The sequence below is a fragment of the Rana temporaria genome, chromosome 1 (assembly GCF_905171775.1).
Source record: "Rana temporaria chromosome 1, aRanTem1.1, whole genome shotgun sequence".
NCBI classification, from domain to species: domain Eukaryota; kingdom Metazoa; phylum Chordata; class Amphibia; order Anura; family Ranidae; genus Rana; species Rana temporaria.
In genome coordinates, this window is record NC_053489.1 from 106,119,604 (window position 1) to 106,145,373 (window position 25,770).

The window sequence follows — 25,770 nt, forward strand, 5'->3', positions numbered from 1 at the left end:
CCCTGACTTATGTTGGAGATGTGGGGAGGAGGTTGGTACGCTCCTTCAAGTCTTCTGGTCTTGTCGCCTCCTGCAGCCCTTCTGGACGGAGGTCCATCAGATCACACAGAAGTTCACAGATCGGGTGCTGCCTTTTCCCCCTGGATTCTTCCTTCTGCATCACCACGAGATCCCGGTTAAGGCCTACAGGGGATCCATACTGCCGTTCCTGCTCACAGCAGCAAAAGGCTGCATTCCCCTAAAATGGAAGCAGACCCAGCCTCTGTCGGTGGCTGGTTGGTTGAGAAGAGTAGCAGATATCCATGCAATTGGAGGACTTGGTAGCCACAGAAAAAGGCATGAATGAAAATTTTTCCAAAACCTGGTTCCACTGGCACGAATTCATCTACTCAGAGGAATACGGGCAGTTGAGGGCCCGGTCCCCCTGAAAGGGGTGGACTCCAAATGCTCCCCGGCTGGGGTGGTTGTGACTGGATGATGGTACTACCCCCTACCCCCCCCTTTTTTTTCTCTTCCCTCTTCCCCCATCTCTCTCTTCCTCTTTTCTCCCTCTAGCTTTCATTATCCACTCTGAACTCTCTTCTCGTTGCTATGTCAGTGTGTTAAAGCCGGTTAGTCACATTCAATCTCTCTCTTTTTCTCTTTAACAAAAAAAAAAAAGGCAGAAGCCGCAAAACGAGCCATGCGGAGTACAGATGGCTCCCGCTCTTTTGAAAAGCGATGTGAGCTCCCTCAGTTAGCTTATTCCTACTATATGATGTTTCCTGCATGTATGACAGTTGGGGGAATGCAACACTCGCTGTAATGTAATTCAGATGTGTCTCTGTATTTTTGTATGTTCCTCCTTTCTAAATAAAGAATTTACAAAAAAAAAAAAACTGACAGGTGTTCGAATACCTCTCTAAAACTAAAAAAAAAAAAAGACAGACAATCTTAAAAGACCATTACAACTTGTATTTCTTTTTGGTCAGTTTAGCCTACCGAAGTAAGGCATCCAGCACCCATTAGGCCGGTCACTGTGCACTTTGATGCCAGATGCCTCACTCCTTTGGTATAACTACAGGCAAAACCCCTTGTCTGCCCTTTTTGACCACTTGACAAACGCCTCAGTTATAAGTATGGTGCCAGAGCATCTCCTTTGTGCCGGATGATATAACTAGCTCTTCCTGGTAGGGGCATTGCCAGCTATGCTGCGATTAGTCACAACACAAGATCAGCCGGTTACGGCCAATGATTGCCAGCCGGGACCCTCTGATCAGCAAAGAGGATGAAAGGACAAAGCTCTGTGAATGTAAACAAAACAGAGCTCTGTCCTGTCCGCGGCAATGTGTCGGTTTTGAAAAACCACCACTAGCTGACACAGGGGAACGAGTTCATGTGACTGGACCAGAGTGGGCAACAATAGGTAAGTATACAGATCTTTCCAACACTGGTTAGTTAGCTTAGGCGTTAGGAGCCCGTTTTTAAGGCTAGTTAGGCTTAAGCTGGAATTCAACTTTAATCACTTTCCATCCCGTGCATCGTCATATGACTTTCACAGATGGGATCTCCCATCCTGGACGTGCGTTATAGGATGCCCTCGGTTTCCCGGGGGTATAGGGGGCACATGCACGCCGCGTCACCGTGGAGCCGATGTGCGTGCCCGGCGGCTGCGATGTCTGCTGGGTACTCGCCTATCGCTCGTGATAGAGCAGGAGCGTGGATCTGTGTAAACACACAGATCCACGTCCTGTCAGGGTAGAGCAGACTGATTGTTTGTTCCTAATGTATAGGAACACTGATTGATCTCCCCTAGTCAGTCCCACCCCCCCCCCACAGTTAGAATCACTCTCTAGGTAACATTTAACCCCTTGATTGCCCCCTAGTGTTAACTCCTTCCCTGCCAGTGATATTTATACAGTAATCAGTGCATATTTATAGCACTGAACGCTGTATAAAATGTAAATGGTCCCAAAATAGTGTCAAAAGTGTCCGATATGTCCGCCGCAATGTCACAGTCACGATAAAAAAAAAAAAAATCACAGATCGCCGCCATTACTAGTAAAAAATAATAAAAATGCCATAAATATATCCCCTATTTTGTAGGCGCTATAATTTTGGGGAAACCAATATACACTTATTGCGATTTTTTCTACCAAAAATATGTAGAAGAATACATATCGGCTAAACTGAGGAAAAAAAATATATTTTTTTAAATGGGATATTCATTATAGCAAAAAAAGTTTAATTTTTTTTTTTTCAGACTTGTTGCTATTTTTTTGTTTATAGTGCAAAAATAAAAAACCGCAGAGGTGATCAAATACCACCAAAAGAAAATTCTATTTGTGGGAAAAACAATGCTAAAAATTTCATTTGGGTACAGTGTTGCATGACCGCGCAATTGTCATTCAAAATGTTACAGCACCGAAAGTTGAAAATTGGCCTGGGCAGGAAGGGGGTGAAAATGCCCGGTATTGAAGTGGTTAAGAGTGTCTTCCAGACCCCGTTAATTAATTCTTCTGCAGGTTTCTACAAAAACAATCTACAAAACTTCACAACATCTGGTAGGGGGGACAAACACTAAAAGTTAAATTCTGGTCATTAATCTTTGCCGTGAACTTGCAGCTCAGTACAGTTTCCATGCATGTCAGTACAGATGGATTAGAACACCAGTCGGGTTTTTATTGCTGTGTGTGTCCCTGTTAGGGAAATTCAGCCTCTTGTGGTCAGCAGAACAGAATAGAGGGGAAATCTTCCAATAGAGACACTAGTTCTGACAACAAAAACATTTGACAGATGTTAACTAGAGCTGCACGATTCTGGGAAAAATGAGAATCATTTTCTTTGCTTAGAAAAAAGATCACTATTCTCGCTGCAGAACATCTATAAAATGATAAAAAAAATTGGGCTAACCTTACTGTTTAGTTTTTTTTTTATTAATTAAAGTGTATTTTTTTCCTCCGCGCAAATACAGTACGACATAAAATATTGCAACAACCACCATTTTATTTTCTATGGTCTCTGATATATATATATATATATATATATATATATATATGTTTGGGGGTTCAAAGTAATTTTCTAGCAAAAAAATATGATTTTAACTTGAAACCTACAAGTGTCAGAAAAAGGTTTAATCTTTAAGTGGTTAAACTTCCCTCATTTACAGACCAAACTTTACAATGTTTATAATTAGCTCAGCAGCTGAGGAATGTTGTGAAACTTGTCAGACTGCCTGTTTGTTTTCTTGTTTTGGGGGGGGGGGGGGTTTTGACAGCTGTCGGCATGAGCAGAAAACTTTGCATACTGTAGAATCAGGAAAATGCTTTGTTAAGATCACAAGCGGAAAGAATCGTGATCAGGATTCTTAACGATTAATCATGCAGCTCTAGTTTATAACCCTCCTTACTCTATGCAGGATGAAAAATAAAATTTCCTTTAGTTCTACTTTAAAGTGGAGTTCCACCCATAAATATAATATTACATCAGTAGTTTTAAAAAAAATCATTAGTCCTTTACGAATTTTTTTTTTTTTTTTTAGATGCCTTCAAAGTGTTGTTGCTAGGCAGAATAGTTAATCTTCCCACTTCCTGCACCTAGGTGCTTAATGCTTCCTAACCTACACCGCACAGACTCCTGGGAATGTAGTGGGTGTAACTTTCCAGGAGTCTGTACACTCCCCAGTCTCAAAGAATCATGTGACTTGGACAGCACAGGTGCTGAAACCTGATCTGACACTGCTTGTGCAGCACTGAGCATATGCGAGATCTGCAAGGCTGAAATCCAGGAAGTCATACAGTCTGGCTTCATGATGCCCACACTTAAGATGGCCCCAGTCAATTTCTATTTTATAAAGTGTCTAAATGCTGTAACAACCTAACAAAACGGACCTTTGTTTACACACTAACTTTACTAGAATACATTAAGCTTGTGTATTACAAAAGTGAAATTGTAGCCGGAACTCCGCTTTAACAGTGCACTAGAGTCAGTATGAAAAGGCCGGTTCATGAGGACGACAGAACGGTCCGTCATGCTGGGAAACCAGCATTTGATCAACAATAACACCCAATGGCTGCAAGCGCTGATCAGTGTATTATGGTGGGGTCAAAACACAAGAACACAGCAATAGAGATCCCAGCATTACACATCGTTGTGCTGTTGCGGGGGAATCTGTGAGTTTTTTTTTTTTATTTAACCCGCTGGTTGAATGAAACAAAACTTTAGGTTTATACCCAGCTTTAGATTGCAAGGTGGGTAGGAGCAGAGGAGCGTCTTGTCACCCTAGACTAAGGAAGAAACCAAACCGTTTGAACCGTTAATGGGCAGGCTGAATGTAGCAAGTTAATCGATCGACTTGGGTACAACCAGCCTGATGGATTTTTTTGCGATTATCGCTAGTGGCTATAGCAGCTATATTCTCCCAGTGGGGGCGACCACGCCGGGAGAAGACAATTGCTGATTCACCTGTCAGCATTGTCTGTGTTCATGGGGGAATTCTGCAAATTTCTTTTCTGCAACCCATGGTTGCAAGAAAGAAATTTGCAATGTGTATGGCCTGCCTAAGGGGCTGTGTATTTCTATAGATGCATACAGCGTACGGATACACAACGCTAGTATTTGCATACAAGAGGTGCTCTACAGGATGCTGCAAGAGCCACAAGCATCTTGAAACAGAAAATCTGGGGCAGCAGCAATATCACCAGCTTAAACTGAAATATATGCAAGGTTTAAAAGATAAAGAAGCTACATAACTCAGTAAAATATTAAATCAGCTGCTGAAAGTGCTAAAAAACAGAGGGTTTAATAACACTTAAAACAAAAAAAAAAAAAAACACAACCTGCAAGACAAAGGCATAATGAGCTGGTAGGCATGCATTACATACTAGCTCATTATGAAATACTTACCTTAGATCGAAGCTGTTGCAGTGGTCCCCGCACACCGCTGTGACCGGTGACATGTCTCCCGAAGTGATTTCCGGGCTCAGTCGATGTGATTGGCTGGAGCCGCAATGACATCACTCCCACACATTGCATGTGAGACGCTGGTCAAGGCACAGCTACTGAAGAAATGGCACGAGCAAGACATTTCTTCAGTGTGTGTGTTTCCCGTTGACATCAGCACATGGGGATACAGTGAATATCTCCTGAACTGTGCAAGTTAAGAAGATATTCACGGTACCTACAGGTAAGCCTTATAGGCTTACCCAGGGCTTTTTTTTAGGGGGAACTTGGTGGAACTCAGTTCCCCCACCTCTGGTTAAGACCCTTTGGGGCCTGCTCACCACGATCACTTGTTCGATTTCTGTGTTTACAAGTCACAGCTCTGCACTCTGTGTGTAACCCCCCTGAACTCTGCATTCTGTATGTAATGCAATCCTGGTATTTAATGCCCATTTAAGACCCGTCTACTGTTTGTGAAATCTGACCACACCCACTATTTGATGTGATTTGGAGGGTGTGTGTAGGGGAGGGTTTTGGGGGTTGTGGTTGAGTTGGTGGCTGTATTAGTTCTGTCGTTTTTACCTTGTAATACTGCATATAATTCACCTCCTGTTGCCTCATACCTACGCTCATTTCTCCACTGTAGCCATGGAAGGAGCCACAGTGGTCACACAGGTGAGGCGTCAAACATAGACGTCTGCCTCTATGCTACAAATTATGGAACTGGTCATTTACACATTAAAGATAAGGATAGTTGTTGTTACGATTCAGAGGACATGACAAGGACATTTCTGGCAGGTATTGTCTGTACTTGCAGCCACCACACCGAAAGGACTGGTAAGGTACAATATATTCATGTTTTTGTTTTGAGGTTTTGATATGCTTTATACCCTGCAATAGTGGTGTCCACGTTATGTCCAGCCCCTGTATGTTGTCCAAGCACACTAGGCATGGTGTATTCCTGCTAGGCAGGATGTGATGGGCTCTCTTATAACAAATGTTACTATCCTTGATGCATCTATTTACTCTTTACTTTGGTTATTGTTTTCTAATGACGAGTGCATCATTTTATTACATTTTTTTTTAATCAATGCTGTTTAACACCATTGTCAATAATGAACCATCCTCCAATAAGCAACAAGTTCTGTAGTATGCATATACCCCCCCACTTGTAAGCATGCCTGCATGAAGAGGTCCCATTACTGTTCCATATTTATGATCCTCTTTCCACAAGTTTAATTGAAGTCAATGTAAAAATCAATGGGCAGGGGGCTCTACTGACCCAGTCATGTCCCTAGAGCACAGAACTCAGCAATATACACAAGGGAGAATGGCAACAAAACAAAGCTTAATTATCTCTTGAAAACAAATTTAAGAAGAAAGAAAGAGAAATCAATGTGTTACTTGCATATTTATCATTGCAGAGACAGATATAGATCTGGATAGCCTAGTCCATGCATACAGATCTCATAGCTCTTCCTTTGTTTTCTACAGCAAAAAGTTCTGGCCAACGTATTGGACCCATATGAATATGATGGGCTAGTGCAATAAAAAAAACTGGTGCAGTCACCCTTAAAGGGGTTGTAAAGGTAAAAAAGCTTACTTTTTTGGATTACTTTGTGGACTATTGTGTGGTTATATATTTTTTGTTGTATCATGTTGCACCATGCACTTTTTTGATTGAAGCACTTTTTGGATGTCACTATCTTTCTTTATTGTGATCACTGTTCTTAATGATTTACATTGTGCTGAGATTGGCATAATTGTTGTTTCTTCATCCATTATTATTTACCACTCATTGTGACCTACCACATTTGATTTCTAAATGTTGGGTGGTCATTCTTTGGACACTAATTTGAGTGGAACACTTTTAGACCCACAGTCGGTGGTTGATTGATGTTTTATACCTTCATTTATTTTGGATTGTCACCTTATTTATATTTATTATATCTATAGTTTTATTAGGTTATTTAATTGGGCGAGCGCTACTACACCCAACCTGTTATTCATATACCTTTAGTGCGTGAGCATTTTTAGTAGTGGCTGCTGCTTATTAGTTGATATTTATGTTATCTATTCAATTTTTAGTTTATTATCATCTTGGTTAGGTTGATTTGCGCATTAGTTCCCCCCCATTTTCATCCTTTACCTTGGTGCAGTCCTCCTTCACTTACCTCATCCTTTGATTTTTGCTTTTAAATGTCCTTATTTCTTCTGAGAAATCCTCACTTCCTGTTCTTCTGTCTGTAACTCCACACAGTAATGCGATGATTTTTTCCCTGGTGTGGAGTGTCGTGCTTGACCTCTCCCTTGGACTACAGGAGAGTCAGGACGCCCACTAACACACAGCTCCTTTCTCTATCTGCAACGTAGAGAGCTTCCTGACTCTCCTGTAGTTCAAGGGGAGGGGGCGAGCACGACACTCCACACCAGGGAGAAAGCCTTGCATTACGGTGTGGAGTTACAGACAGAAGAACAGGAAGTGAGGATTTCTCAGAAGAAATAAGAACATTTAAAAGCAAAATGGAAGGATGAGTTAAGTGAAGGAGGACTGCACTAAGCTAAAGGAAGCTATTTAGGAAAAACATTTTTACCTTTACAACCCCTTTAAACAATCACAAGCTGGACTTTATTTTCTATAAAAAATCAAAGTTCTCCTTTTCAATTTTTTTTTAAAATAAGCCCTTATTTCGCATTATACAATAAGTGATTGTTGGTTAATATGACAAAGCAATGTACAGTGCACCCAATTACATATGAGATTTGTATTCACATTTTATTCTTGAATTGCCACAATCCTCATAATATTTGCACCAACATTTCAGCTCAAGGAATGGATAGATTTTGTGTAGTCCTCAAATCCATGAAAAATTACAACGATTTCTAATGAAAATCGATATGTTTCCTTTCAAACTTTGCAACGACTGATTTTTGTGCAGCCAATGAGTGATGAGTGATCCAGCATGCTGAAAATTTTGGGAAAAACAAACGAATTTCCAATCAGTGGGCCAGATTCAAGAAGCACTTGCGCCCGCGCAACCATAGGTTGCGCTGCTCAAGTGCTTACTTGCTCCGGTGTAACGAGTGCTCCTGATTCAGGAACCTCGTTACACCGACTGCAGCCTAGGATGTGACAGACATAAGCCTCCTTATGCCTTCACATCCCAGGCTGCATTCTTGCGTTGCCCGCTAGGGGGCGCGGCCATTGTGATCGGCGTATAGTATGCAAATTGCATACTACCACTGATTCACAAAAGTTGCGCGGGCCCTGCGCACGCAAGGTACGGAGTTTCCGTACGGCGACTTTAGCATAAGGCTGCTCCTGCTAATAGCAGGCGCAACCAATGCTAAAGTATAGCTGCGCTTCCCGCTCGCGACGTTCAAATTTTACGTCGTTTACGTAAGTGAACCGTGAATGGCGCTGGACGCCATTCACGTTCACTTAGAAGCAAATGACGTCCTTGCGACGTCATTTGCCGCAATGCACGTCGGGAAAGTTTCCCGACGGAGCATGCGCTGTTCGCTCGGCGCGGGAGCGCGCCTAATTTAAATGATTCCCGCCCCCGGCGGGATCATTTACATTAGGCAGCCTTACGCCCGGCTGTTTAGCATATCGCCCGCGCAATTTACGGAGCAATTGCTCCGTGAATCGCGGGCAAAGCGCAATATTTGCGTGGGCGCAGAGAAAAATTTTTGCTCTTTGCCCACGCAAATATTGCGCGAATCTACCTGAATCTGGGCCCATGATGGGAGAATGGTGCGACAAATATAAATCGAAAAAGAAAATGTGCACGAGCTGTGACCTGGAAAATTATTTTTTGTAGCAACCTGGGGTGAAATTGAAGGCTTCGTTGGTCAAATTTCTAAATCAATAGTGGCACCTTTGGATCACAAAAATATCTGATTTTCAAATGAAAATTTGTTAGGAATTCCACCCATGTTTAATGCTGTAGTTCTGCTTTAATTAGCATTGCAGTTGTGCAGTTTAACTTGCAGGTGATCATCTTTATTACTGAAAAATATCAATTAAAATCACAAGAAGGTAGCAGGTATCATAATATACCGATCTGCCACTTTATGGCTTACAACTATCGGCTTGCTAAGATCAAGTTGGGAATTGTGCGGCCCACATATATGTCTTAAATGCATGAGTTACATACTAAATAAGCACAGTCATCTTCAGAGTTTAACCACTTGCCGACGGCTGGGCGTCTATTGACGTCCTCGGCTTTGTGGGGGTATATCTGAATGATGGGTGCAGCTACAGGCATCATTCAGATATTGCCGTTTTCGGCCGGCGATTCCCTACACCAAAAGAATGATCATGGCGGCTGTTCCACCGCTTGATCGTTCTTACGGGTGATGGGAGGGGACATCCCCCCCCTCCCGCCTCCCTCCGGTGCTTCTACCGACTCACCTGAGGGATCGGCGAGTCGGTGAAAGGATCCGCCGGCCCTGTGTTCTTGACCATAGAGATTTCCGGCGGACTAGATGGGTGGACTCTAATGACACAGCAGCAGACAACCCTTAAATAATTACTTACATAGTTACATGGTCAGGCAAAAAAAAAAGAAAAAAAAGAAAGGCACAAGTTCATCTAGTTCAACAATAACAATAAACAATAAAATAAAATAAAATTGTTGTTTAATAGGTTAAGGCCTTACTGAGTAGAGTATATCAAACTTGGGTTAATATGACTGAATAGGTATTAGCACAGTTCACAATGGTTAAGAGCTATTTGACCTCTTGTGTTTTTTCTTTTTTTTTTCTCTCCTCTTTAAATATAATTTTTTTTCCCCATGTTTGTGTTCCGAATTAAAATAATGCTATACGTACATGTAGAAATATCACTGTACAGACAACATGTTTTTTAATGGAAGAACAATGGTACTAGTTCGGTTTATTGTACACCAATATGTGTAGCCCATTTCAGTCTCTCTTGTTTGTGTATATGGCAATAAAAAATAATAATAAATAGATTATATATATATATATATATATATATATATATATATATATAATCTATCTATCAAGAGTGCTAGTATCGCCCTTCCTTCTATTATAGCACTGCTCAGCGCTCAGGGGTAAGCAATAAAGAGATTTGATTCTAGCAAATGAGACAAATAGATACAATGATCAGCAGCTACTTAAAAAAATGTACACATCAAATGACAGTAGAAACAGAATAGAAACTCTCAAGCCCCAAAGTTCAGTAAATACTGCAGCAGCGCTAATTTCAAAACCTGCGTTTGACAAAAGTTCTATATTTGATATAGGTATCAATAATGGTGCAGATGAAAAAAAACTGTCATATAACAGTGTAGTCCTTATTAAGTGCTCCTTATCACCAAAGCTGGTGTTTCACCATGTGGGGGGATACTCTCCCCTTTTGGGGATGCACTCACCGAACCAAGGAAAATAATCAGCATGGAATACACATCAGCATCTGTCATCAGCGTTGCACTCTCCACCAGACGGCTTGTTTAGATTTCACTCGTGAACACATATAAGGAAATAAACTTGCATAGTGTGATACAATTTAAAAGTTTATTTAAACCCCATAGGTCCCCTTTACAATATGCGTACCACAATGTGAAAATTTACAAGCATGTGAAATATTACTGTGCCTGTGTCCTCTCCGATCGTTAGGGCAGCGAAGACGCTCTGGCTGGCTCCCCTGTTCCTGATGTTACACAGTCGTTCTGGTCGTCCGATGATTGTCAAACGCAGGTTTTGAAAATTAGCGCTGCTGCAGTATTTACTGAACTTTGGGGCTTGAGAGTTTCTATTCTGTTTCTACTGTCATTTGATAGATACATTTTATATATATATAAAATTTATTAGAGCTGCACAATTAATCGTTAAAAAATCATGAATTCGATTCAACCCCCCTGACGATCTCCAATGCAGAGTTTGCTGATTCTTTCATATAACAAGTGGGGAGACTTTATCTGCTCACTCAGCTGTCAAAAGAAAATATCCGGCAGTCTGCCAAGTTTAGATCACAGTGATAAAACTTGTGTGTGTGTAAAGAAAAAAAATCCAGGCAGTTTGCCAAGTTTTTAACAACATGAAACATTGTAACTAACTTCCTTCTTCGATCAAACTTCTGTGTGTAAATGCAGGAAGTTTAAGTGGTTAAAGTCCAAGGCCCGGATTCAGTTACAAGATACGACGGAGTATCTCCTGAGTGCGGGCCGTGGTATCTATGCGCCCGATTCAGAGAATCAGTTACGCATAGATATCCCCAAGATCCGACTGGTGTAAGTGTCTTACACCGTCGTATCTTAGGCTGCATAATCATGCTGGCCGCAAGGTGGCGCTTCCGTATAGTTACGCGAGGAATATGCCAATTAGGTATTTAGGCCGATTCAGAAACGTACGTCCCGCCGGCGTATAGTTACCCCTGCTATATGAGGCGTAGCTAATGTTAAGTATGGACGTCGTTCCCGCGCCGAGTTTTGAAATTTTTACGTCGTTTGCGAATAGGGCTGGACGTCATTTACGTTCACGTCGAATCCAATACGTCCTTGCGGCGTACTTTGGAGCAATGCACACTGGGATATTTCACGAACGGTGCATGCGCCGTTCAAAAAAAATAATACACACCCTTACGCTGCCACACATACGTTACATACGTTACGCCGCCGTAACTAAGGGCGCAAGTTCTTTCTGCATACGGAACTTGCGCCCAAAATAACAGCGGCGTGACGTATCGGAGATACGTTACGCCCGCAGAAAGATGCGCTCATCATTCTGAATCCGGGCCCAAATCTTTTTCTGACACTTGTTTCTTAAGTTAAAATTCATATTTTTTGCTAAAAAAATACTTGGAACCCCCAAACACACACACTATATATATATATATATATATATATAGTGCCTTGCGAAAGTATTCGGCCCCCTTGAACTTTGCAACCTTTTGCTTTTTTTTTGAAGCATCAACAAGTGGGACACAATCATGAAGTGGAACGAAATTTATTGGATATTTCAAACTTTTTTAACAAATAAAAAACTGAAAAATTGGGCGTGCAAAATTATTCAGCCCCTTTACTTTCAGTGCAGCAAACTCTCTCCAGAAGTTCAGTGAGGATCTCTGAATGATCCAAGGTTGACCTAAATGACTAATGATGATAAATAGAATCCACCTGTGTGTAATCAAGTCTCCGTATAAATGCACCTGCACTGTGATAGTCTCATGCCGCGTACACACCATCACTTTATGTGATGAAAAAAAACGACGTTTTTAAAAACGTCACTTTAAATGACCGTGTGTGGGGGAAAACGTTGTTTTATGTCTTGTGAAAAACGACAAAAAAAAATTGAAGCATGCTTTAATTTTATGTGTCGTTTTTCAAAACTTCGTTTTTTACTTCACAGAAATTGACCGTGTGTAGCAAAAAACGACGTTTAAAACAACGTTTTTACACCCGCGCATGCCCAGAAGCTAGTTATGAAGCGAGCTTCAATGGAAAAACGTGGTGGAACGTAACCTCGCTTTGCTAGAGCATTGTGAAAAAACGATGGTGTGTAGGCAACTTCGTCTTTGAAAATTGAAGTTTCAAAAACATTGTTTTTTACTTCACAGAAAATGTCGTTTTTTTTTCATCACATAAAGTGATGGTGTGTATGCGGCATCAGAGGTCCGTTTAAAGCGCAGAGCGCATCATGAAGAACAAGGAACACACCAGGCAGGTCCGAGGTACTGTTGTGGAGAAGTTTAAAGCCGGATTTGGATACAAAAAGATTTCCCAAGCTTTAAACATCCCAAGGAGCACTGTGCAAGCGATAATATTGAAATGGAAGGAGTATCAGACCACTGCAAATCTACAAAGACCTGGCCATCCCTCTAAACTTTCAGCTCATACAAGTAGAAGACTGATCAGAGATGCAGCCAAGAGGCCCATGATCACTCTGGATGAACTGCAGAGATCTACAGCTGAGGTGGGAGACTCTGTCCATAGGACAACAATCAGTCGTATACTGCACAAATCTGGCCTTTATGGAAGAGTAGCAAGAAGAAAGCCATTTCTTAAAGATATCCATAAAAAGTGTTGTTTAAAGTTTGCCACAAGCCACCTGGGAGACACACCAAACATGTGGAAGAAGGTGCTCTGGTCAGATGAAACCAAAATCGAACTTTTTGGCAACAATGCAAAACGTTATGTTTGGCGTAAAAGCAACACAGCTCATCACCCTGAACACACCATCCCCACTGTGAAACATGGTGGTGGGAGCATCATGGTTTGGGCCTGCTTTTCTTCAGCAGGGACAGGGAAGATGGATGGAGCCAAATACAGGACCATTCTGGAAGAAAACCTGATGGAGTCTGCAAAAGACCTGAGACTGGGACGGAGATTTGTCTTCCAACAAGACAATGATCCAAAACATAAAGCAAAATCTACAATGGAATGGAATGGTTCACAAATAAACATATCCAGGTGTTAGAATGGCCAAGTCAAAGTCCAGACCTGAATCCAATCGAGATTTATAGTACAAAAAAGCAAATTGCTACTGTAATTATTACTTTCACTGTCCCACAGTAAAAAAATGAACCCCTTACAGTAGCAAATATTTGCTCTTTTTGTACTTATTATTGTTTTTTAACTCCATTATGTTACTAAACATCTCACACCTCTGTTTTTTGGTGCTATATGCAGAAACACACTACAGTTAATTTACATGAGTTAGAATAACTGACTGGAATCTTTAAAAGTAGGGTGGTGCTTGAAATCATAGTTCTTCCTCTGTTAACCATGATTACCCGCAAGGAAACGTGTGTAGTCACCATTGCTTTGGACAAAAAGGGATTCACAGGCAAGAAAATTTGCTGCTACTAAGATTGCACCTAAAATGAACAATTTATCAGATCCTCATGATTTTTAAGGAGAGAAGTTCAATTGTTGTGAAAGCGGCTTCAGGGCAACCAAGAAAGTCCAGCAAGTGCCACGACCGTCTCCTACAGTTGATTCAAGGAAACAAAAAAAGGGAAGCACCACCTAAGTGCAATATGTCAGATACTATGTTTAATCTCAAAAGAAATGCACTTACAATACACAATTACAGGCTCATCAGGGTCTCATGATACGCGGTGCGGTCCAGTCTCAGGTCCATCTAGATCTACGGATCTGCAGGCAGGGAGAGAAATCCATCCTGTGGCCACCAGGAAACAGCCAGGTTCAGCGTGGAGGTGCAGATGATGACGTTACCAGAGAGCGGGACCAGGGAGAGCACCGGAAGGAAGGCGAGACTAGAAACAACAGGCTACGCGCTCTGAGACAGGCCCCTTCTACAGGCCTACCTAGGTATGGTGTGAGTACATCTGCACACACAGTCAGCCGAAGACTTTTGGAGGGTGCCCTGGTGTCAAGTAGGGGGAGCAAAGAAGCCATTTTCTCTAGGAAAAACATCAGGGACAGACTGATATTCTGCAAAAGGTACAGGAATTGGACTGCTGAGGACTTGGGTAAAGTAATTTTCTCTGATAAATCACCTGGTCCAGAAAAGGAAAGGTGAATGCTACCATCAGTCCTGTGTCATGTCAACAGTAAAGCATCCTGACACCATTCCTGTGTGGGGTTGCTTCTCAGTCAAGGGAGTGGCTCACTCACAATTTTGCCTAAGAACACAGCAATGAATAAAGAATGGTACAAAAACTTCCTCCAAGAGACACTTCTCCCAACCATCCGAGAACAGTTTGGTGATGAACAATGCCTTTTGTAGCATGATGGAGCTCCTTGCCATCAGGCAAAAGTGATAAGGGGGAACGAAACATCAACATTTTGGGCCCATGGCCAGGAAACTCCCCAGACCTTACTCTCTTTGATAACTTGTGGTCAATAGTCAAGAGGCAGGTGAACACAAAAAACCCACAAATTCTGACAAACTCCAAGCATTGATTATGAAAGAATGGGCTACCATCAGTCAGGGTGTAGCCCAGAAGATGATTGTCGGCATGTCAGGGCAACTTGCAGAGGTCTTGAAAAAGAAGGGTCAACACTGCAAATATTGACTCTTTGCATAAACTTAAATTAATTGTCAATAAAAGCGTTTGACACTCATGAAATGCTTGTAATTATACTCCAGTAAACCAAAGTTACATCTGACAAAAAGATCTAAAAACACTGAGCCGCAGACTTTGTGAAAATGTATATTTGTGGCCATGGCTATATTATCAGCCTAGGGAATTCAAAGGTTTTGTCTTACCAGGACATATACTTACTAATGGAGGTCCTCCTAGGAAAATGGTTCCCTGCTTTTTAACGATGATACTTTCATCTGCCATGGCTGGAACGTATGCTCCTCCAGCAGTACAAGATCCCATCACTACTGCAATCTGTGAATAATATTTAAAAGTCAGACAGAAACAGTCAAGCATTAGGCAGAATAACACAGAATGAAAACCAATAATAATGTATATAGTGCACTAATGTATACATGCTTAACCACTTCAAAACCAGGCACTTTCGTCCCTTCCTGCCCAGGACAATTTTCAGCTTTCAGCGCTGTTGCACTTTGAATGACAATTGCACGGTCATGCAACACTATACTCAAACTACATTTTTATCATTTTCTTCCCACAAATAGAGCTTTCTTTTGGTGGTATTTGATCACCACTGGGGTTTTTATTTTTTTTGCAAACAAACTAAAACCGACCAAAGTTAAAACAAAAAAAAAAAAAAAAGAGTTTTTCTTAGTTTCGGTTTTAAAATGTTGTTTTCTCCTTCACTGACGGGCACAGATGAGGCGGCACTGATATGTAGAATTGATGGGGACTGATAGGTGGCACTGATATGCAGCACTGATGGGCACCAATAGGCGGCACTGATATACAGCACTGATGGGAACCGACAGGCGTCACTGGCAGGTGGCACTGATGGGCAGCACTGATGGTGAGGTACTAATGAGGTTTTTGGGCACTGATTGCCAATGTGGTGGGCACTAATTGGCACTTTATTGGGCACCGATAGGCGATCCCGAGGGGGCACTGACTTTGGCACAACTGATGGGGCTGTGCTGATAATCAATGTGCTGATTATCAGCACAGACCACCCTTCTGACAGGGAGAGCTGCCGATTGAGGAGAGTACTATCAAAACTTTCAAAAGTGCAGATTTTGGGACTTTTCTTGTCATCCAAGGTTTACTGGATCACCATAAAGGCACCGATTCGGAAAAGGCATAGAGAGCAAGGGTTTTGATTTTTCAGATATCATTACTGCATGATGGTTCCAGATCAGGAACTGGCTAGGTAGTAGAGTTAGGTTTTGGTTGATAGCCCTGGAGTCTACACCACAGATGGCAGTTTTAACCACTTTTGGACCGCCCGCCGTCATTATACAACGGTACTTTGATGTTGAATACCGTTGTTATGGCTGCCTAAACCCAAATAAAAGTGGTCTCTACAAGAATTTTTTTTTACAGGTAAGCTGAAAAAAAAAAAAAAAAAAAAAAAAGATAACTACTTGGGATGTCCCAAAGCAATACCCTTGAGGGGAGGGAGAGACCATCACAGAAACTGCCACCAGATAATGACCTACTCTGCTGTTTGCAATGCGCCAAGGCCAAAGGCAATATCCTCCAAGTTTTTGACATTCACCTGGTAAAAACCCGGTAGATGTATAAACGAAAGACCAAATAGTAGTCTTGCATACCTGGACAACTGACACCTGATGGCCCAAGATACTACCACACATTTGAAAAAAAAAACTGTACAAATCATCCCAAAATATAGAACATGGTAGTTAATTGTGGTTAATGGTGCAGGACTTGCTCATAAATAGTATAGCTAGTCACAATAGACTAGCCAACCAAAAACATATATGTGGGACAAATACAACATAAGACATGTAACATAACATAACATGTCAGAAATGTCCGGGCACCAGGTGTATTGGAACAGGCTGCTCTCACTTGGATAATACCAATTAATCAGCAAATGCTGTGGGTGGAACAACCAAATCCCAACCCCCTTGAGGCTCGAGCCATAGGGGAAGAGGGGAAAGAGTAGGAGAGGGGACGGAGGTGCTGGTCAAGCAAACATCCAGTAACTAGACTAGGATTTAGTCAATAGTATGGTGACAGGTAGTCTATCAGGAAATCACCCAGTGTGATCAGTGGCAACAGCATCTCAAAAGTAGTAGGAATTTCCTTGTATGACAAGCCTAGTTAAGGAGTGAGCCTAGCGACAATGTTAGTAGGCGCTTAATTGGGGTATACAAGGGTTTGTAGGTGATGACATCAGTCATACATTACAGCTCCAGTTGGATACTTAGACCGTATCAATATGGCTAGTCCTCGTCAAATAAGCACAACTTGGAGTTATCCATGTAGCCTCGTGCCCAAAAATCAATGATATAACTGGCAGATCCACTGCTAAATATTTGACCTGGATACCGCCTGATCATCCTGGACTCTTCTGGCAGCACAAAGCAGGATTCCTGACCCATGCCGACAACTCAAGCAGATCCTGAGCGCCTGAACTACCTCTGTTACATACTATAATCTTTCTCCTGATGACTGTGGATTAGGAGAAAAATAAAGGCAAGACACTGTCCTGATTCAAGTGAAAACTAGAAACCACTCTAGGCAAAAAAAAGATGGATGAGGACGCAACATAACCCTATCATAATGCAAAACCAAGAACGGCTCCTTGCATTAAAGAGCCACCAGCTCTGACACTCTACTTAGTGAAGTTATAGCAACCAAAGAAGCCATCTTCCGAGATGAAGGACTAAATGGTTCAAAAAGTGGCCTCTGCAAGGACAGTCAAGAGTAAATTAGAGTCCCAAGGACACAAGAATGGCCCGACAGGCGGGACTGTCTACATTACTCGCTGTATGAATCAAGGAGTAAGAAACAACGGCCTCTGGGGAAAAAAAACGGATAGACACGAACTCTGACCCTTAACGGTACTTAAAGCCAATCCCCTTTACCCTACCAATTGGAGAAAAAAAGAAAATATCCCACTCGCATATTTCTGCGGGTGCCACTTCCTGGCTTCACCCCAGGCAAAAAATATTTCCAAGTCCTGTAATTGAAGTCCCTGAAGCTGGCTTCCAGGGGCTGAACAGGGCGGAGATCCAGACTCAAGAACATTAGGTTCTGCTGGACTGGGAGTGTAAAAGGAGCGACCCCCGCAAGACTGGCTATGTTCGGCTAATTCGGCCAACACTTATCAGTGTTATCACCTCCCGGATTCTTTGCAAAAGATGCGGCAGAAGTCGAAACAAAGGGAAAGCATCAAATAAGGGAGAACTGGTCCCAAAGGTGTTACCAGTGCACCTACCCCTATTGCCAGGGGGACTGCTGCAGGTGGGGGGGCAGAGGTCTTGGACTCTCTGTCGGGTGGCCAGCGCTTCAGCTGGAGGAGTCTCTTGTAACTCCACAGATGCTGCTGTTAGTGCTAGGAAGAGCTCAGCGAAATTTGGCCCTGATACCAGCTCTTCTGCAGGAGGCTCACCAGGTTGTTCTTCCTCAGCAGAACAGTCTATCAATTTACCAATCTCTATAACTGATATCTGGGGATAGAGATTCACCATCTCCTGTCCGTAGAACGAAGAAGAGGTTACTAGTGTTTGGCAGAGCTCAGTGATGTCTGACCCTTATGCCAGCTCTCCTGCTGGGTTGGTGGCATCATTCTGGGGTGCCATCTGCTGCTGGGAAGGGGAGCCGGCTGCTCCATCTCCCTTGGAACCAAAAGGGGAAGGGAATTACCGCTCCAGGTGGGTATATTGAAATGAGACTCTCCTCAGAATTAAATAGCTACGATTAAGCACTGTTGAAAGTGTGAAACGCGTCAGAACCTCTGTCCTATATTCTGCTGTATTTTTGATTATTTTTTTACAATAAAGGCTATTTTTCGGAGTGTGGCTGTCCAGAACTTTCCCTTACCTAATTGCTCCATCTCCCTCACTCTTATCTGGCTGCTGAGATGACATGTCTCTGGTACCGTCGCCCAGGTGCATGGATCTTTGCTAGGGAGGAAAGAGCCCTTCCTCCATCCTGGCCAACTGTTGGGAAGGGAGGACAAACACCTCCTCTCTCTTCTCCCCCTCGATTTTAAGCTGCTGCTGGGAAGTGACCGTCTCCTTACTCTGGGTCTCTGGAACCGACGCAGGTGTAGGGCAGAGGTCTTGGACCCTCTGTCCAGTTGTCAGCACTTCAGCTGCAGAAGTTTCTGGTAACTCCACAGATGCTGCTGGCAGAAAATCCCATGTCTCTCTTAGTATTGTGGGAGAAAGGCCAACTGCCTCTTCTCTCAAGAATGCTGAAGCATCTGTTGGTGCTGGGCAAAGGCTAGCAGGACTCTGCCCTGTTGTCAGCACTTCAGCATTGGAGACGGCAATCTCCAGAGTTTCCACTTCCGATTCTCTGGTGAACGTGTTCTAGCAGTTTTTTTGTTGTATGCCCTTTCCAGGTGCTGTTCCTTCCTTAGCAAATAGTCTGGATCAGGTTTAAGCTCCGAGACCCCTGCAAGACCGAGCATAGCTTCTCTGTATTCTCGCAGGTCTTCAAGGGTAGGTTCCCCTTCATCATCAAACACAAAACAATCTGTAAGGCTCTCCCACAGCAATACAGGGCCACCAAAGTCATACGCTCTGGAGAGCATTCTGTTGTCTCCCTTAAATATCCCTGCTCTCTGTGCCATTGCAGAGCCAGATAATGATTGTCCAGCTCTACTACCTGCTGGACCAGCCTGTCCAACTCAGTCACCCATTGCTTCTGGGGCTGTTCTCCCAGGAATCCCATCCGTAACGTCCATTGTTCACTGGCCTGTTGCTCTGGGGTTGGAAAGCACTTCCCCCCTGTTGCATACCAGCGACCTGGAGGGCTCTAATCCAGAGTCCTACCCAAATCTGCTGCCTGAGCTCCAGGTATTCATCTGCAGACACAGACCTGGAGTATGCTCAAAGGACAATCCGCAGCAGCCTTGGGAACTCTGATGCCAGATACATATCTCCGCTGGGGTGACCGAAGTCTGCTATCCCGATCTTGGATCCAGATGGAGGTTTGATCCTACTGCGGCCACCAGTTGTGACGAACCGTACTGTGGTGATCAGGAAACAGACAACCAGGAAGTGTCCAGAACAGAGAGGAATTACAGCAACATCAACGCAAAAACGAACAATGAGGACATGAAACCAGGACTGCAGTAAGGTAAAGGAAGCTATTTAGCTAACAAAAAAAATTCCTTTAGTGACACTTTAAAATTCTTTTTTTTTAAAGCTTCTTTCCATTATCTAGACCAGCAACAGATTGTAAGTTGATCTGTCTCAGTATACCTTTAAACAATGAGGATTGTATCTAGTTACCTGAGAGATCCTTTGTGACGACATCTTTGCTTGATTGTAGAAGATTCTACCAAAATGATCTCTATCTGGAAATACATCTGCTTGACGAGGTAGGTTTGCTCCTCCAGAATCCACTGCAATGTAATTGTAAGATGTTGTCAGATAACCTATGTATGTACCACATAAATGGTCAAGAAAAGGTCATGATCATCTTAAGAATATGGAATAATGTCTGGATTGCTCAAATAATGGGTTGATTTGCCAAAGGCAAGTAGACAGTTCACTTTGCAATGGAGTTATCCACAGAGCTTAGTGAATGAGGTGAAGTTCTGCTAACTTCCATCATCCAATCAAAAATGATTTTTTGTTTTTTTGTTTTTTCCTTGCATGTGATTGGGTTTTCTTTGCAACATGAAATTTTATCACATTTACCAACCTCTGAGAAAAATGTCATTGCAACGTGAACAATTTGCCTTTAGTAAAATCGACCCATAAGTATCAAGCAGGGCTGCGTGACATGCTGCTTGACCTGAGACCATGCATGGACAGACACACTGGGTGCAGAGGGTTACTTCTATGCTATGGTTTCAGACACCTTAAAGCAGAGCTCCATCCAAGAGGTGAAGCGCCGCTTGTCTGCCTCCTCCCTCCCTCCGCTGGCACCTTTTGGGGGGGGGGGGGAGCGGGTACCTGGTTTTGACAGGTACCCGCTCCCACTTCCAGCTCAGTTAGCCACGGTGAAGGGAGCCGAAGGTTTGCCCCCCCTCCTTCCCCTGTAGCCAGCCCACTGACAAAGCGCAGTGCGATTTGCACATGCGCAGTAAGAAACCAGCAGTGAAGCCGCAAGGCTTCACTGCCGGTTTCCTTTAGCCAAGATAGCGGCACCAGCACTCAAGAATCAGCTTGGGTGAGGACACTGCAGGATGCCTGGACAGTTAAGTGTCCTAATAGTAAAAGTCAGAAGCTACAGTATTTGTAGCTGCTGAATTAATTTTTTTGGGGGAGTGGGTGGAACTCCTACATGTCTAAGCATACACCTCAAGATACTTCATTTTGAGGGGTAATTCGATTTGTAAAAGGAAATACATCATAATGATTTAGAGTTTTACCAAATACCAAAAATTGTACAGGGATAGGTATGTATTTCACTTTTTATAAAGCAAAATAATGCTTTGAAAATGTTTATGTACAATGGAGGGCAATAGGTGTAAGCATGTCAAAAGGAAAGATAACATGACCAATACCAGGAGATGTTTTTTTGATAAAGTTTATACAAACGCTGCTTTCAGTTATAAATTGATATTCTTAATCCCTGAAAGCAGCGTTTGTATAAACTCCAAACAATGGCCTTAGAGCCAGGTGTGGCCCTTTGCTTGCCTTTATCTGACCATTCCTCCCACTGACACCATCAATGGCACTAGTCTGCTCACAGATAACAATGGGGCCTTCTTCCTCCCATTAAAACTAATGATGGGGCATGGTCTACTGTCACTGGCTACAGTCAATCCCCCCGCTAAAGCCTGAAGGACAGTAAATTGGCCCTTTGCTTAGAACATTTTCGAGACCCCTGCTTCAGCCCCGGACCATTTTGCTGGTCAAAGACCGGGCCAGTTTTTGCGATTCGGCACTGTGTCGCTTTAACTGACAACTGCGCAGTCGTGTGACATGGCTCCCAAACAAAATTAACATCCTTTTTTTTACCACAAATGGAGCTTTCTTTTGGTGGCATTTGATCACCTCTGCTGTTTTTATTTTTTGCGCTACAAACAAAAATACAGAAACAATTCTGAAAATTTTGAATAATGGCAGCGATCAGCGATTTTTATCGTGACTGCGTCATTATGGCGGACACATTGGACACTTTTGGGGCCACTGTCATTTTTACAGCGATCGGTGCTATAAAAATGCACTGATTACTGTGAAAATTACACTGGCAGTGAATGGGTTAACCACTAGGTGGCGCTGTAGGAGTTAAGAGTGCCCTAATGAGTGATTCTTACTGTGGGGGGGGCTACATGTGACAAGACAGTGATCACCGCTTCTGATTACAGGAAGTGGTGATCACTGTCGTTGTCACTAGGCAGAGCGGGGAGATGCTTGTTTACATCAGCATCTCCCCGTTCTTCCTCACCGTGAAACAATCGCTGGTATCCCCGCGGCAATAGAGTCCACAATGCCGCGATCTTAAAGGGGGCGTATATATACGTCCTTCTGCCTATCCGTGCCATGATGCCAACGTATATAGTCGTGCGCTGGTCAGCAAGCAGTTGAGAGATGCTTTAGATTCTTTTAGGGTTATCTTTTCCGTCTATGCCAGTAAAAAACAACAGCTCAATTAGATCTCCTAAGGTCACCTCATTTCCAGTTCCAGACCCCAAGTAATTAATTGGGAGAGTACATGGTACACAGAGAAATTCTACCGTGACCTTTGACAAACCAAAAGAAGTCCAAACTCAAAACACATAACATGGAGAAACGTAATGGTTAAATAGTATTTTTCAAAATCTTTTCACACATTATTAAAATTTTCGCTGTTGCAGTAAAAAACTATAAAATATGACCTTTACCTAGATATACACATGGAAGATGATTCTGCATTGCAATCTCTTGTGCTCGGAGGTGCTTCTTTACCGTGATGGGGTAGTAGGATCCACCTTTCACAGTTGCATCATTAGCTACAATCAGGCACTCTATCCTGCAAAAGGGTGGAACACAGTCAGTAAGTGAACTTTATATATAAAAATAAAAAAATAAAAAAACACACACACATTTATATCGAATCCTCAAAAACCTGCTTAGGTCATCAAGCAGTTAGAACACTGACAAGGAATTTGCAAGCAATTTGTGAATCAGGAAGGTTCTGTCGTCATTAGAAAGGAGGATGTCTTTTTCCGATTTATAACAGATTTCACCAGGGGTCAAGTCCTGCCGGTCGTATCTATGCGACTGATTCAGAGAATCAGTTACGCATAGATATCCCTAAGATCCGCCAGGTGTAAGTGTCTTACACCGTCGGATCTTAGGCTGCAATTCCAGGCCAGCCGCTAGGTGGCTTTTCTTTTTTCTTACGCGACGAATATGCAAATGAGGATTTCTGCCGATTCAGAAACGAACGCCGTTTGCGTTCGGCTTTTTCCATCGTAAAGTTACCGCTGCTATGTGCGGCGTATCCTATGTTAAGTAGTTTTGAATTTTTTACATCGTTTGCGTAAGTCGTTCGTGAATACGGATGGACGTAATTTATGTTCACGTCGAAACCAATGACGTCCTAGCGACGTCATTTAGAGCAATGCACGCTGGGAAATTTTACGGATGGCGCATGCGCAGTTCGTTCGGCACGGGGACGCGCCTGATTTAAATTTTACACGCCCCCTACCCGCGGAATTTGAATTCCGCCGGGGGATTTACGATACGCCGCCACAAGTTTACAGGCAAGTGCTTTCTGAATAAAACACTTGCCTCAAAAACTTGCGGCGGCGTAACGTAAATCAGATAGGTGAGCGGATCTTTAGATCCGCGTAACCTATCTGAATCTAGCCTAATGTGCCACATACTCTTGAGACCATCTTACCCTGATACACGACCAATACCAGTGATGATACCTCCAGCTGGAACCTCCTCATTACCATATAACTCGTAACCAGCAAACTGGGAGAATTCCAGGAAAGGGGATCTGGAAAAAAAAAAACTGCTTTAGTTTCAAGCTAAAATAATTTATTGCAAACATAAAAAAAACGACTGCTTTGAAAAGGATTTCTTATCTGGATTTCTTAGATCATCATATCTGTATATGATCTGATCTATGCCGGCAATAGATGGATCGGATCTCTGCCAGTCCCTGCTGAACTGGCCCAGATTTGATGCATCTATGAGCAGGCTGTATCGCGCTCCCCCTGGGACTGTATCAATGTCAATCCAGCGATCGACTTGCGTACAACCAGCACGTCGGATTTTAGTATGTGAATTGCCACTGGTTATACCCCGTTCTTCTTGCCCATTTTTACATAGACTATAGCTAGCAGTAATCACTGTGTTCTGCCAGAAGGGATGGGGTCCCCATGTCGCCCCACCGCAATTCCAAAAATAGATTCACGGGAGGGATTCCCCTCATCAACACTGTTTGTCTTTAGGGGGGAATCAAGCGTTTTTTCTGTCCTGCAACCCGTGGTTTCATTATCATATCTTTATGACAGATTTTTAAACTCAAGAACACCGATTTCATAACTTTCCAGAAGGGCATCGCTCTCATGCACCTGGACCTCCCAATTATTTATGTACTTTAAAGGGTACGTTCACCTTTACAGAAAAATCTGTAAGGTGAGCTTACACTGGACCCCCTCCTCATCCCCCCGGTCCCGCTGACCTGGAGCCCAGGGGCTTAGAAATCCCCTGGGCTTAATTTCCTAAACATACCGCCTAAGGAGGTACGTTTAGCAGCATTCTAATTGGTCAGTGCCGTCACATGGGTGGCGCCTACCAATCTTGACCCACATAACCTGTCCTGTCACCGCCGGCGAAGAGGAGAGAAAGCCGATGGGATTTTAAATCCCCGGACTGGTAAAGCAGCTATATGATCTGTCAGAACAGGTGATCGCCAGACTCCAGGTTAGTGGGACCAGGTGTGATGGGAAGGGGGTCCAGTTCACCTTACAGATTTTTTGTAAAGGTGAACTTACACTTTAAGTAATGAGGCATTTTCTAGTAAAGAGCAAAACCATTACTAAGCCTCTAATGCCTGTGCTGCATATGTGGAAGAAATATGCTGTCTGTGCTCCTGTTAGGGAGATTCACCCTCCATTTGTCCTGTTTACCATTATCATTGAAAGTAAAAGAAAATCCCAGAAAAGTAATAGAGGGGAAATCTTCCAATGGGGACACTAGCTCTTGGGGGTTCCCACGGAATTCCCTTAGTCCCCTTTCACACCGAGGCACTTGAAAACTGGCCATAAAATGTTGGGCGCCCTTGTGGAGCTTTTCGATAGCTTTTGAGGCATTAGCGGTGCACTCTCTTTTTTTTCTAATGTCACCTGGCTCAAAAGAACCATTTTGCGGTGCTTTTGAAGCGTTTCCCATTCATTTCAATAGAGAGGGGCGTTTTTGAGGCACCTTTTTAAGCGCTCCGAACATGTTTCAAAGATGCTCCAAAGATGCTGCGGCTGCCATCAATCAAGGCAACTGGCGGATCTAGACCTGGAAGTCGGGATGAAGCGCTGCCTCGTCTGATGGCAGTGACGTCGCGGAGAGCGGACTTCAGACCGCTCTCCTCTGAAAATGGGTCACAGGAGTGCAAAATGAATTGCACTCCTGTGACCCAGAGGAGAATCCCAGCCTAAAAAGCTCAGTCTGGACTTCTCCTTTAATGCTGATTGCGAGAATTTACTTCCACTGTTATTTCGCCCTGTATGAACAAAGTAAAAGGGTCACTTTATTGCTGCCACTAACAATTAGCACAACTTCTTTAACCACTTAAGGACTGCCTCCTGCACATATACGTAGGCAGAATGGCACGGCTGGGCACATGCACGTACAGGTACGTCCTCTTTAAGTGCCCAGCCGTGG

At 43.1% G+C, this 25,770-nt stretch overlaps 1 protein-coding gene across 1 annotated transcript in view; it reads right to left on the reverse strand.

Moving 5' to 3' along the window:
• MCCC2 (methylcrotonyl-CoA carboxylase subunit 2) overlaps positions 1–25,770 on the reverse strand; it is a 131,763-nt gene that overhangs the window by 95,162 nt on the left and 10,831 nt on the right. The window contains exons 4-7 of the mRNA XM_040341466.1: positions 23,783–23,884; positions 22,779–22,906; positions 20,233–20,345; positions 15,143–15,256 (exon numbers count right to left, since the gene is read on the reverse strand). Coding sequence (XP_040197400.1) covers positions 15,143–15,256; positions 20,233–20,345; positions 22,779–22,906; positions 23,783–23,884 — 457 coding nt within the window. The remainder of the gene's footprint in view (positions 1–15,142; positions 15,257–20,232; positions 20,346–22,778; positions 22,907–23,782; positions 23,885–25,770) is intronic.